The sequence below is a fragment of the Periplaneta americana genome, chromosome 15, assembly GCF_040183065.1.
Source record: "Periplaneta americana isolate PAMFEO1 chromosome 15, P.americana_PAMFEO1_priV1, whole genome shotgun sequence".
Classification (NCBI taxonomy): domain Eukaryota; kingdom Metazoa; phylum Arthropoda; class Insecta; order Blattodea; family Blattidae; genus Periplaneta; species Periplaneta americana.
Window position 1 is genome coordinate 74,783,702 of NC_091131.1, and position 16,128 is coordinate 74,799,829.

The following is a 16,128-nucleotide window of genomic DNA, read 5'->3' on the forward strand; positions in this document are numbered from 1 at the left end:
ATTTCTTCCAAAAATAAGGTGAATAGGTGTATGATTTTATTATTTTTTAACTTCAGAGATTATTCTAGATTTTATAAAATCATGCTAGTAAGATCTTGTATAAAAAGCAAATTCCTATCCTTTTGAATCATGTGATTTTTTATGAATATATTTATTTTTACTTACAATCAATTTTAATTGTTAATGTACACTGTATTTAATAAATAAAAATGTACTCATAATTACATTGTATACATATATAAAACTGTACCTATGATGCTGGTCTTTGAGCAAAAGCCTCGAAGTTGGATCAAGTCTGAGGGTTGCAGGCGCACTGGGTGGCCCAGGACCAGCTCTAGTAGCGGCAGAAGCCAGTACAATGTATGTGACGCCTGCTGTGAGATTGGTCAACAGCAGGGACGGCGTAGCTGCGTTCACAGTCACGTTTGTTAGGATTCTGCTAGAAGCATTATTGTTGTCTCCGCCCCCACGTACCACCACCTGGTGATTGAGATTTAATAATTCAATAGTTGATTTGTTTTACATGCTGCAGATACTGACACAAATATCCATATTTCTTCATTAACTTCCAGTAGCAACTAACGGTCACCATATCTTGACAATCAGATAAATATATATCCTCCAGCATAAAATACAATCTGTTCGAAATTTCTGATCAGTCTGGTACGCATGTGCGATGAATTTGAAAGCGGGGGAACTCTTTCACAGCGCATTAGTACTCTCACTCTTCAGAGAAAGTGCTCATCGTGAATGGAAACTCACAACAAAGCTAGCAAACTGTGCATTTGCACGAACCTTCTCGTGGGTCTCTTATGTATGTTCGACAAATTCGATAGCTAGGGACGTTTTTTGTAAAGTAAACAAATTAATACTTAAAGTTGTCCAGAGATAAAATTGTCATGGCTGGGCATTTTCAACTAAGCTTGAAAGTCGCACATACGCATGAGACCGAAGTGAAGTTTGGAGTAGAAAACAGAGGAATTATCATTACTAGCTACCTGAGTTGAATAGAAATTAAAAAAGAAATAAAACAGATACACTCTGAATTAAGTGGTACAATAATATGCATGAATTTAAATAGCTATTTGTGAATGTAAGTAATATTTATGACTTGCAGACAGTGGAGCGGAGGATAGATTTTCTAAGGTAGTTCTGTTTTACCTGTTATGATTCCGCAATTTCGCTACAATTTGTATATTCATTCTTTTCTTAACGCAGAAGCAACAGAAAACTAGTGCATCTATCTTCACACGAGAACAATTGAAGGCTTAAAAAAAAAGAACCATAGTCCAAAGAATGCAAATTTGAGATATTAAGCATGTGGTGAGCGTATTGTAGTGGCCATCTACTGAATTAATTGTTAGTGGAAAAAACACAATAGTCCTAGGTTGTAGGAGTGAAAATTTACAGTGGTTTTCATAAAATAACCAAAGTCAAAAGATTTTTTTTTAATGAAAACAGCCATTGTCCAGGACGATGGTAGCATTTATAAATATCCCATTCATATCTTCTTGAAACATACATCCACACAATTTCAAACTGTAGTAGATTGATAGTACTGCTTCTTATGTACGCGGCAAAAGCCACCTCAGAGAAAAATACTTTTGCCCGTGAATTGTTGTATTAGTTATGGAGTCATCTTTAGGTGCAGAAGTAACCCCATGGAAGAAACGTAAGCAACGATAGGAGAAGAAACAGGATATAATAAAGAAAAAGAAGATTAGGTAAAGGAGTGGCGCACTTCAGCCACAACAGAGTATTTTTTTTCCTTTTCTTTTATTAGGCTATTTTACGACGCTTTATCAACAGCTTAGATTATTTAGCGTCTGAATGAGATGAAGGTGATAATGCCGGTGAAATGAGTCCGGAGTCCAGCACCAAAAGTTACGCAGCATTTACTCATATTGGGTTGAGGGAATCGAACCCGGGCTATCTGGTTTCGCGGCCAGACGCGCTAACCGTTACTCCATAGGTATGGACGTATTTTTTCTTAAAACAATCATTGTCCACATGTATTTCTATGAGGCAATTTAAGTTATGTACTTCAGTTTTCCTAAGTTTCTACAACACCTTAAAAATGGCATGATGAATTTCATACTTGAAGTGTCAACAACATCCATGCCAGATAGATTTTTGTTTCGTCTGAAAATTTATGTTTTTGGACTATGGATGTTTTTAAAAAAAAACCTTCAATTGTACAATAGGTATTCCTATGGCGACTATTTAATGGAGTAAATTACTACTATACAAGTATCTAAATTTGGCATCGGACGAGTTTAAATATACGACCAATGACGACGACGAGACTGAATTGAATGAACACGGAGTTGTTAAGTTGAACTAATATTGTAGAGAATTAATTTATTCCGTTATATAGCAACATTTTAAGATATCTTAATACGCAATAATATCTACCCCAACTTTATTTTTGTTAATTTACATTACTGCTACTGCAAAATAAAAAATATACGTATAATATATTTGAAACGAAAGCAGTGGTGCAACATTTCATTATTCTCATTTTACCTGATAGTTTCTCAAAATTCCGTTGTGTGAATTTGGTGGTGGTGGCTTCCATTTTAAATATACAGCAGATGAATTGAGTAATATTGCTTCCATATGGCTTGGGGGTTCAGATGGAACTAAAACATACAAAGAAACAGAATTATCAGAAGTTCTGTGTTTAAATACTCTTCAACACATTATGAAAAAATCGACATTAAATGAAAGCGCTGATAAAAAAATATGTAAAGGTGACATATGAATGAAAACTTGATAAAATCGTGTTTAAAATGTACTTTACTGTTGTTCTTAAAACGAATTTACTGTAATTATTCCCTACAGTAATACAAATTGTAACTTATGTCCAGAATATTATGAAGAACAATCATGCTGAATAGACCTACTCTCTTCTACGCGTAACTATACGTTCCCCAGGAAACTGAAAATATAATACACCAGCAAATTTTACAGAATTCATGACTTTTAGAGATTACACCACTTATTTTTGAACTTACAGACAAAAAAACAGAGACTGAGTTAAGTTAAATATGATACAATGTTTCAAACAGGAAACTATGAAGCCTGGAATTTGATTGGAAATAATGGCACAGTAAAATGATTTTCCTGTATATGTTTCTTTTTCAGATTTTGATTTAGAAATTTAATGTTAATGAAGTTAAATCAGGAGAGAAAGCTTGATTAATGTGTGCCATTAAATATTACTCTTTACCTCCTTCCAATGTACGAGCCATTCGTGAGTTAGAAGGTCGTCCGTCCACAGTTTTGTAGAAGGGGACTAGGAAGAACTCATAGCGAGTATATTTGGCCAGCCCCGTAACCTGGAAGCCTGAAGCACCTCCTGCATGAAGTACAGTTAACATGTTGTAGGATTCTGGAGAACGAGCACCATCCAGTGGGCGGGAATAAATATAGAATCCTTCCACATATTCGGAATTGAAGATCTGAAATCAATCATCATCGCAATATTAATGTCACTCACAGAGAACTATAGATTTCATAACTGAAAATATAATTTTCGTTTTTTTTTAGGCTGTAATTTCTGAAATGTCAATAATATGACTGAATTATGTTATAGGCTTACACATACTTACTTACTTACTGGCTTTTAAGGAACCCGGAGGTTCATTGCCGCCCTCACATAAGCCCGCCATTGGTCCCTATCCTAAGCAAGATTAATCCATTCTCTATCATCATATGATTTAAAATATATTTCTAACTATCAAATGAAATAATTTACAGATCTCTAGGATCATTGTCTAATTACTTAATAATAACTGGACACATGTGCAAAGAACTAAGAAATAAGTATTCATCAAATATTATTGTCTAAAGTTACAATAGACTTAGTCAATGTATACCAGGTGACCTCTCTGCCCCTGCAGCTGAATCCAGTGCATATTGGTATAATTATATGCTAAACAGTTGCCGAATTCAAAGGCGTAATTAGGGTTGTCAGATTTGTTTTAGGAGAAAAAGGAAGATTTTCACAAAAAAAAAAAAAAATAGGGAAGATGTATACGAACGTCCCAGGGATTTAGTAGCATTATAAGTGATTGTTTATTTTCTAAGATTTAGGGTCATTATCATTCTTAACTCTATCTTAGACATTTAACATTAGGCTATAAAATATATTTTACAGAACCTGCATGTTAGGTCTACATATACATTTTCAATGTAGGTGTAATGAAACCATTCATACCGAAGAAAACCTGAAGTATTGCTGACATGACTGATATTAAAAGATAATTTGACAGAATGAAGTAATTTTGTATTATTTTTATATTCCAATATAAATTCTCTGCATGACTGATTGAAACTGAGAAATATTTGTAGTTCGGCCTTTATCAAGTCCACAGAACATTTATTTCTTATATCTGGCCACTTAAACTTCAGTAAAGAGAACACTCTTTCAACATAGGCATTAGAACCTATAGTATACTGAACAGAAAAGTAATTACCTTTGCAATATTTGGGATTTTTGTAACCGTACAATCACTTCAGAAAAAGAGTCAGCCTACTTTTCAACAACATTATGGAGGCTAGTATTCATTCTATATGATTAATTGAGGCGTAAATTAAAATTATTCGACTAGACATTTGATTTCATCCGCCAATAAAACCAATAATAACTGATAACAAGATAATGGTCTGATACCTTTCTCCATTTAACTATGTAACTGTTCGTTTGATTCACAGAACTCTTGGGGCGACATACTAACAAGTCACATTTCAACTTAACTTCTCTTTTTTTTACAATGATTTTATAGTAATTCTCTGTAACAAAATTTGTGATAGATTTTTCAATATCCAATAGATCGTGGTATCTTAAACTTCAATTTAAATATCAAGCTTACTAATAATAATTGTTATAATTTTAAAATTTAAGAGTTGTTCTCCTGTAAAATTAGAGTGTTACTTGTCACGATGTTGCCCCAAGCACTTCAATTATCAGAGTTAATAAAAGTCATTGAGCAACGTGTATGCGGCGACAACTTTCTGCAGAAAGAATACCCTCTGGTCAAAAGAAAGAAACAGTAAATTATCTCTCTATAATTTTTCAAAAGCAAACTACAGATTTGCCTGAATCTACAATACACATGCTGCAAGTCTGTAGCATTTTTAGAAAAAGAATAGAAATTGCAATAAAAGAGTTAAGAGTGACATAAAGTACAACATTTGAGAGTGTGTGAACGAGATCCTCGTGACAGGTTTCCTTTTTTTTAAACTTCAGTATTTTCTCTCCTAGTATAAAATAACAATATTTATGAATATATTCATTACATAGTATTTTAAATGTTAAGAAATTAATGAGTTTATTTCTTCATCTTAGGCTACTTGTTTTTAATGGACGAGTACTGTGATTAATTTTATTATTATAACATTAATAATTTGTCTTAGTATTTTAATAAATAATTTAATTATGATCTCGAAATTCATATTAAGATATTTCTTTACCCCCCTACTTAAAAATTAACTCTGTCACACACATTCAAATTATTAAATTTTATTCCAAGTAGGTCAGGCCTATACTTGTTGTTAAAAGCTGAAATTAAGAGCATATTCAAATATTAAATTCGCTTTTCTCCAATTATTCGTTTCATAGATTCCAGTGGCTCTATTTCTGAGTTGTGGTCACGTTAGAATCGGAATTCGTTACTCCCGCTGGTGAGGTGAGAAATATGGGTGATGAATAAAATAATTTAATTTTAACATAGACGGTAAATTACAGGTAAATTTTACCTTGAAGTCTCTAATTTTAGGGAAGGGGTCATAAATCCACAGCAATGAACTGCGAAGGGGTCAAGCGAAGGACTTTCATGACTGTTACAATTAACCACTTTCTACTGTGAACTCGTGAACCTTGAATACAATGGACAGCAACACCGAGAAAGTTTTGTTAAATAAAGTAATTAAGAAACTGAAGTCAACATAACGTTTATGAAACCTTACCTCCCATACTAATTTAACAGAAGTTGAAGTCAGGGGTTGAGCATCCACCAGTTCTACTACACGTCCAGTTAGGAGACTAGCTCTAGCTTCGTTCAGCTGCATTTCTTCTTCGCTGTCTCCGCTGGGCCATGTGAGACCGGTAGCAGCCATGATGACGGGTTCGGATAAGGGGCTGGGCGGAGACAGGCCGTGAGAATTCTCGGCTCTGATCAAGAAAGTGTAACTGACACCTGGAGCTAGGTGGTACTGGGTGTAGATTGGACCTTGCACCCGACGAGCTGCTACTACCCAGCCACTGCCAGATCCCATGTGACCTGCGCCTGGTTCTCGTCCAAATAGCTCCACCTGCAAGAATACGTTACTACTACAGTCTAGTATACAGTCACGAAGCTCAATACGTAGTAAATATGCATCCGTAGATAGTTGCTAACCACTAGGATCGCTACTATCGCCTCATTATAGACAATGCAAAATAGTACCGGCACAGTCTATTGTTCCTAGTACCCTCACAACTCAAGCTTCATGACTGTATTTACTAGACTGTGTTACTACTGTTGAGAACAATTTGAGGAGCTCATTTTCAAAATGTCTCTTGTCCTCCTGACAACAAAAATGAACTTCCAGTGTCCATGCATTCTTCAATTTATAACTCTACATACAACTGTCATGATTTTACTTCAGAACGCCCTCTAAACCACAAAAATCGTGCGTTAAATGTGACTTATGGAATCAAATTGACTCTTGTTAACAGCAAATTTGCTACAAACTATTAGTTCCAGCTTTGAAATCGAAGACTCTCATGCTCCCATTTGATTCTAAATGCACCCAACCTCTTTGGTTTCATAATGTCTCTTGCCTAGCTGGTAAGAAATTTTAGATCTAAAATGTTTTTCGTGATTTCTCACAAAGTCATGGGAATGAACAAGGGTCGTTTTGAAAATAAGCTTCTCAATTGTGGTCGTGTATGAATAATAGTAAACAGGAAAATAAATTAAAACAAAGAGAATATTGTTAGACACAGGTCTTATATGTACTTGTCTTATTGATTTTGAAAAGGATCTCCATCGTGTATAATTTGATAAACTCATACAGTGCCTACATCAAACTGGCCTAGATGGCCAGGACATCAGAATCACAAAAAATCTTTACTATAATCAGATAGCATCAATAAAGCTCTGAAATGACTACACTAAAAATATAGCTACATAAAACGCGGGGTAACACTGCATATTGTTACGTTATTTAAACATTCTGAAACATTACCGACCATTTTTCCGAATCCGCTTTTCCGAAACCATTATTCCTAACGTCTGCTTTTCCGAATCCCTTTTCCGAAACCAACTTTCCCAAACAGTTATTACTAATGTACATTTTTCCAAAAGACAATTTTACCGTTAATCATTATCTTATGTCGTCATGAGGATTCATGAAAGTATAGTAATACTTCGTTATGGTAATACTTTTGCGTTGCTAAGTAGTGCTCACATCGCATTATATTGGGTTCTTAATGTAGGCCTATATGGCTGCCGTAGCACGGGATCTGGCTCCCGGGCGACAGGTCGAGCACCAGCCGGTAAAATGCTGTTTACAACGGCAGATGTTGAAACGGCTTGATATCGCGAGAATATGATTGTTGTCACTCACTCGTCTAAGCTCATCAACTGAAATTCTTTTTATTTCATAGGCACTCAATATTAGCATGGAGTTCCTCTAATGTGTGAGGATTCGTGCAAAGCACGTTGTCTTTCAAACTATCCCACAAATAGAGAAATTAAGAAATGGAGAAAGGAAGGAAAAATGAAAAAAGAAGAAATAAAAATGTAGAAAGAAAGGAAAAATGAACACAATAAAAAGAAGGAATAGAGAAATCGGCAAATGTAGGAAGAAAGCGAAACTGAAAAGAGAAAAGAAGAACTAGACAAATCAAGGAGTGAAAGAATAAGGAAATACCAAAAAACAAAAGAAGAAATACAAAAATCAGGGTATGTAGAAAGAAAGCAAAAGTGAAAAAAGAAAAGAAGAAATTGAGCAATCAACAAATGGAAAAAAAAGGAAACACAAAAGAAAAAAGAAGAAATATAAACAAGAAATGCAGCAAGAAAGGAGAAATGAAAAAAAGAAAAGAAGAAATAGAGCAATTGAGAAAAGGAGAAAGAAAGAAAAACGGAAAAAGAAAAGAAGAAATATAGCAATCAAGAAATGGAGAAAGAAAGTACTGAAAACGGAAAGAAGAAATAGACAATCAAGTCATGGAGAAAGAAAGGAAGTACCGAAAAAGGAAAGAAGAAATAGAAGAATCAAGAAATGAAGAAATAAAGAGAAATGAAAAAATAAAAGAAGAAATAGAGCAAACAAAAAATGGGGAAAGAAAGAGAAATTAAAAGAGAAAAGAACAAATAGAGCAATCAAGAAATGGAGAAAGGAAAAGAAATAAAAAAAAAGAAAAGAAGAAATAGATCAATCAAGAAATGGAGAAAGAAAGAGAAATGAAAAAAGAAAAGAAGAAACAGAGAAATTAAGAAGAAACAGAGAAATTAAGAAATAAAGAAAGAAAGAGAAACGAAAAAAGAAAAGAAATAGAGCTATGAAGAAATGGAGAAAGAAAGAGAAATGAAAAAAGAAAAAAGAAATAGAATAATCAAGAAATGGAGAAAGAAAGGAGACATGAAAAAGGAAAGAGAGAAATGGAGAAAGAAAGGAGACATGAAAAAGGAAAGAGAGTAATGGAGAAAGACAGAAAAAATGAAGAAAGAAAAGAAGAAAAAGTGAAATAAAAAATGGAGAAAGAACTCAACAGGAGTATAGTAGGGAAGAGCTCATAACGCGACTACGAGCGTGCAGCCCAAGATCGTCCAGAACTTCTTCCATCACAAATATTATGTAATGAACCTGAACGAGTTTCTTCTCGTATCAAATTGTTTGTTCGAACGAGAAAATGTAAAGAAATCAATTAAAAGTGAAAGAAGACATGATCGATTCCCAAATCCGACATCACAGAGATTTGTTTCAGATTCCTGACAATATTTACAAAAAGAAACTCTTCATGATGAGAGATTTCTATTATTTGACTCATGTCTAGAGGAAGATATTAATGATGGTCAGGTAACTATGTTGGCACGAAAGAAAATTTACAGTTTTTAGTGAAAAGTCACGAATGGTTTGTAGGCGGATGTTCAAGGTTAGTCCCCTATTTTATTAACAGTTCTGGTATTCGGAATTGATGTGTTTCAGAAGAATGACTTTCGGAATTTGGTTTTCGGAAACTTAAAAATAATATTACAGCCTTTCGGAAAAAATGGATTCGAAAAAATGTAGGGATCATTCTGAAAATATTTTAAAAAGGCTCTAAAATATATGCTAGGAGATACAAAAGTTAACAGTGTAAATGTAAGTAATTTAAGATTTACCAGCAACACCATCCTAAAGGCTGACGACTAACAATTGTCTCACAGATAAATATCTATCTACAGAAAAATGTATTAACATGATGATGATGATGGTTATGATGATGATGATGATGATGACAATAATAATAATAATAATAATAATAATAATAATAACAATAATAATATCACCAATAGAAAATTCTTTGATATGAAACCACCTCTCATTAGCAGTACTGGGTAAATGTTCACTTCATGATTGGAATAATAACGTACCTGATATCCCAGTAACGAAGATGATCCAATTTTGTTATTACGAGTCCAAGATATGGTGACACTAGAATCAGTCTTGTTTACTATATGTGGTCTGCTGGGTGGTCCTGGAAATGTGGATGGCTCAGGCGCCCTGAAGAAATTGATATTCGGATTTGTGGGCAACTCAAGTCTAAGGGCACCACTCCAAGTTGCTTTACCGCTGCGTGACGAAGCCACACATGTGTATAGGCCGCTGTCCCGTTTCTCCAAGTCTGAAATCATAATATTTAATTCTTTAATTTCATGTTACACACACACACACACACACACACACACACACACACACACACACACACACACACACACACACACACACACACACACACACACACACACACACACACACACACACACACACACACACACACACACACACACACACACACACACACACACACACACACACACACACACACACACACACACACACACACACACACACACACACACACACACACACACACACACACACACACACACACACACACACACACACACACACACACACACACACACACACACACACACACACACACACACACACACACACACACACACACACACACACACACACACACACACACACACACACACACACACACACACACACACACACACACACACACACACACACACACACACACACACACACACACACACACACACACACACACACACACACACACACACACACACACACACACACACACACACACACACACACACACACACACACACACACACACACACACACACACACACACACACACACACACACACACACACACACACACACACACACACACACACACACACACACACACACACACACACACACACACACACACACACACACACACACACACACACACACACACACACACACACACACACACACACACACACACACACACACACACACACACACACACACACACACACACACACACACACACACACACACACACACACACACACACACACACACACACACACACACACACACACACACACACACACACACACACACACACACACACACACACACACACACACACACACACACACACACACACACACACACACACACACACACACACACACACACACACACACACACACACACACACACACACACACACACACACACACACACACACACACACACACACACACACACACACACACACACACACACACACACACACACACACACACACACACACACACACACACACACACACACACACACACACACACACACACACACACACACACACACACACACACACACACACACACACACACACACACACACACACACACACACACACACACACACACACACACACACACACACACACACACACACACACACACACACACACACACACACACACACACACACACACACACACACACACACACACACACACACACACACACACACACACACACACACACACACACACACACACACACACACACACACACACACACACACACACACACACACACACACACACACACACACACACACACACACACACACACACACACACACACACACACACACACACACACACACACACACACACACACACACACACACACACACACACACACACACACACACACACACACACACACACACACACACACACACACACACACACACACACACACACACACACACACACACACACACACACACACACACACACACACACACACACACACACACACACACACACACACACACACACACACACACACACACACACACACACACACACACACACACACACACACACACACACACACACACACACACACACACACACACACACACACACACACACACACACACACACACACACACACACACACACACACACACACACACACACACACACACACACACACACACACACACACACACACACACACACACACACACACACACACACACACACACACACACACACACACACACACACACACACACACACACACACACACACACACACACACACACACACACACACACACACACACACACACACACACACACACACACACACACACACACACACACACACACACACACACACACACACACACACACACACACACACACACACACACACACACACACACACACACACACACACACACACACACACACACACACACACACACACACACACACACACACACACACACACACACACACACACACACACACACACACACACACACACACACACACACACACACACACACACACACACACACACACACACACACACACACACACACACACACACACACACACACACACACACACACACACACACACACACACACACACACACACACACACACACACACACACACACACACACACACACACACACACACACACACACACACACACACACACACACACACACACACACACACACACACACACACACACACACACACACACACACACACACACACACACACACACACACACACACACACACACACACACACACACACACACACACACACACACACACACACACACACACACACACACACACACACACACACACACACACACACACACACACACACACACACACACACACACACACACACACACACACACACACACACACATATATATATATACATACAGAATATACATACAGAGAGGTATAGAGAGATAGAGAGATATATAGAGAAATAGAGAGAGATAGAGTGAAGATATAGAGAGATCGAGAGAGATAGAAGGAGAGAGACAGAGACAGAGATAGAGAGAGATAGAGCTAGATAGAGATCGAGATAGAGAGATAGAGATAGAGAGATATAGAGAGATAGAGATAGAGAGATATAGAGAGATAGAGAGAGAGAGAGAGAGGAGGGAGCTGTGATGATGCAAAGAATTAAGTTCTGGAATTTACATCGGAATTTTTCTGTGTGTCTAATTGGCATGCCGTCTGCCTGTCGTCAGTGAACAGCATTTTCTCCTAAACTACAGTACAAAATGGAGTTTGTGCCTATATAATGCCTACGAGAGAATTCGTCCAGGCAGTATGCACATGAAATACTGTAACATTTACTGATGTTATTTTATTTTGAAGTCTCTGTGTCAGAATTGTACAAAAATGCATTTTATTTAGAACTGGCTGTAGAAACATTGTTTTCCTTCTTACATAAAATTAGTGTCAAATGAAGCAATAAACATTATGTCCCCAAAATATTTGGTTCACGCCAATCAAATTTATTCACAAAATTCAATTCGAAATATAAAAAATCTTTAGAAAAGCAGCAGTTAGAAATCAGAAGGTTCTTTCTTATTTTAATTTATTTACTTTTTATTTATAATCTCCTGGCTATGGTCTTCCAGAACTACAGTTTACTGTAGTTTTATTTATAGTCTTCATTTTTTACATTTGAAGGGTACAGGGAAAGATAACTTTGTCCACTTCCCCCCCCCCCAAATGAGTTATGCATATTGTGTGGAGTAGGATATTCCATGTAGTTTAGTCCTATGAATGAAACACAGTGATAAGGTGAACAGAATAAGTGCTATGACAGATTTTTAGATCTGGGATACAAGGAAAGAATATACTAAAGACAGACTTTAAATTTCTCTCCTGAACAATTTGCTAAAGTGAACTAAGCTCGTTTAGTCAACTGTCCGAAGACAGATCTGGAACTCACAAGTGATACCAACAAGGCATCACTTGTGAGGCAACTAAGCCAGGAAATAATGAGGTAGAGTGGCCAGTTCTCTACCCTTCATTTAGTATGAGTAGCCAAGCATTACATTATAACGCCGTTGACGTGAAACGTCTTTATTCTAGCTAGAAGAGAGACAAATTGCAACGTTTTGGTATGAAAAATATACATGTCGAACTTGGAGTCAGACCACAACGGGGGAAAAACACTGGAAGAGAGGGATTCGATCCGGTGCTCTGGATTGAATTTCGGCGTAGCTCAATGGTTAGAGCGCTTGCGCTTGGAACGTAGAACCAAGGACCCGGGTTCTATCCCCGGCGCAGGAGCGAATTTTTCTCCCCTAATATCAATTGTTACCATAACAGATATATTCTGTAGGATCAGAAATTAATATTTACGTACCACAAAACTTGTTTATAAAGATGAATTACTTTGTGAATAAAAGTATTAATTCTTTTGTTTTATATGGTACAATTACCAATAAAATTATTCTCAAAAAAATTGACAACTGAAGGACTCCATTTTCTATAATTTGTTACGTTATATCACTATATTATAGTAACAGAAATATCCCTGACAGTTAATGCCAAGAATAAATTAGCTTCAGGTGGTATTAGGACACTAACTCTTTCATAGCAGATCACGATCACACGAGTACTTACCATTAATCTGCAGTGTTCCAGATTCAGATATGTTGATTCTAGGTCCAGGGAGAACAGGTGCCCCATCTCGATACCAAGTTATCACTGGAGGAGGACTTCCAATTGCTGAGCAGGGCAATACTGCCATAGACTTCACTGGCAAAGTTTGGTTGGTAGGTCCTAATGTAATGATGGGAGGAGGATGGTCTTCTGGAGACGTTACGGTTAGGCGAGCTCTCCAAGAGACCGATCCTGCAGGATTTACTGCAGAGCACACTACAACTGTGCCGGAGTCATTTCTGGCCACGGACTGAAACAGAATAGGGGAACGATTTATTAAAATTATAATTCCTGCTATTTCATTACATGTTTCAATTCTGAATAATATATAACTTTGGTCTCTTTTTAGACTCTAACACTCCAGTTCTGAAGACATATTGTTTCCCATTTTTTTTCTTCTCTGTTGCCTGATTTGTCTGGCAGAAGCCTCTATAATCGTGAAGACACAATTGCAGGCTATTAATTCGTAGAGACATCAGTCCGCTAAGAAAGACAATTTGTTAAATGAGGAAGAGTTAAGGCTGGTTCACAATAAACCGGAAACGAGAATCGGAACGAAAACGAAAACGGTAAAATTGTTAAAATGTGTACATTTAAATGTGAGCATTCACAATTAACGAAAAGCTTGCCGGAGCCCGGGATCGGGAACGGAGAGTTGGCCAAATTTCAACTTTGGCGTTCATGTTTCCGATCACAGCCCACTAGATCCATTCTATTGCCATGTAAAAGCTATTTTGTTATATATTTTGTAGCAAGAAGACCGTGACATAACCTATGCATTATTTTGTTCTGTGCTATGCATCATGGAGCATGATGAGATTCTAATATTGAGTGTTGAGGAAAATCCTCACGTTTACGATAAGCGGCGCGCCTCGTATAAAGATGAGAAAATGACGGAGAATACATGGCTTTCAATAGCTGCATCTTTGAACACCGATCGGAAGCGAATCATATTTTATTACTGTATTGGTTGTATTACACACTACATATTCATGCTTCAATTCAATAACTACTGTTGTGTTCATTTTTGTTCTATGACAAACGTTTCTTCTCTAATTATTTTACGTTATGGTAGACTTAAAATAGGTTGTGATAATAAAGATGCATGGGCATATTTGTAGTACCGTACCTAATGAAATGTTTCAGTTGAAATTTCGAAGTTGGTTAACCTGTGTTTATTTTCTCTAACTTGTACTCATGAGAGAACGCCATTGGTCAATTATATAACATCAGAATGCGTAATATCGACTTTACATATCGTTATTGACATACATATCGATATGCATAGTCGTCTACGTTCTCGGTTTATTGTGAATCAAAAATTTTCATATTGACGTCCTCTGCTTCTCGTACTGAACTCATTCTGGTTCTCGTTCCCGGTTTATTGTGAACCAGCCTTAAGTTGGTAACTTTTCCTTAGTCAAGATCATAAATAAGGAAAGTATTATATTTTGAAAATCCATTACTCTCAGCGGGACTTTGAAATAATTAATACACATAAAACATAATCGTATTCATCATCATATACAATCTCTTTATCGCGCTTGTGGAATAAACAAGACAAATGCCAGGTAATCTACGGCGAATCCTCGGCCTCACCTTCTTCATGACGCCAAAAATTGTAATCTTGTGAAATTTTAACTTGTTCCACATCTTAAAGCTTCAATGCTAGTATAAGATCTATTGAATACAATAAATAAAATGAAATGAAATGAAATGAAATACCCTACCCAGTGACATCAGAGATTGTCGGAATTTAACAGTATTCAAAAACAAAACTTAATAAACATTTTCTTACTGCGTAGAGTACAATGCAGTAAGCTGAGTATAACAACTTACTGCAAATGTTTCGAAATTGTTACTGTCTTATTGCCCTTAATATTTGTACAATCAGTTACTTATTTCTAGATATTCAGTCATTTTCTTTAACCACTAATATATTAAGGCAGTCAATATATTGCATTAGTACTTTTTGTGCTCACTGTGATCTTATCTTTAGACTTGTATTTTTTTATTTC

General features: G+C 37.0%; 1 protein-coding gene across 1 annotated transcript in view; it reads right to left on the minus strand.

Annotated features, from left to right (window-relative positions):
• The window catches only part of LOC138715725 (protein sax-3-like), a 68,796-nt gene that overhangs the window by 26,175 nt on the left and 26,493 nt on the right, over positions 1 to 16,128 (minus strand). Inside the window, exons 6-11 of the mRNA XM_069848783.1 lie at positions 14,072 to 14,360; positions 9,633 to 9,883; positions 5,974 to 6,318; positions 3,233 to 3,464; positions 2,527 to 2,642; positions 251 to 480 (exon numbers count right to left, since the gene is read on the minus strand). Of these exons, the coding sequence (XP_069704884.1) occupies positions 251 to 480; positions 2,527 to 2,642; positions 3,233 to 3,464; positions 5,974 to 6,318; positions 9,633 to 9,883; positions 14,072 to 14,360 (1,463 nt within the window). The remainder of the gene's footprint in view (positions 1 to 250; positions 481 to 2,526; positions 2,643 to 3,232; positions 3,465 to 5,973; positions 6,319 to 9,632; positions 9,884 to 14,071; positions 14,361 to 16,128) is intronic.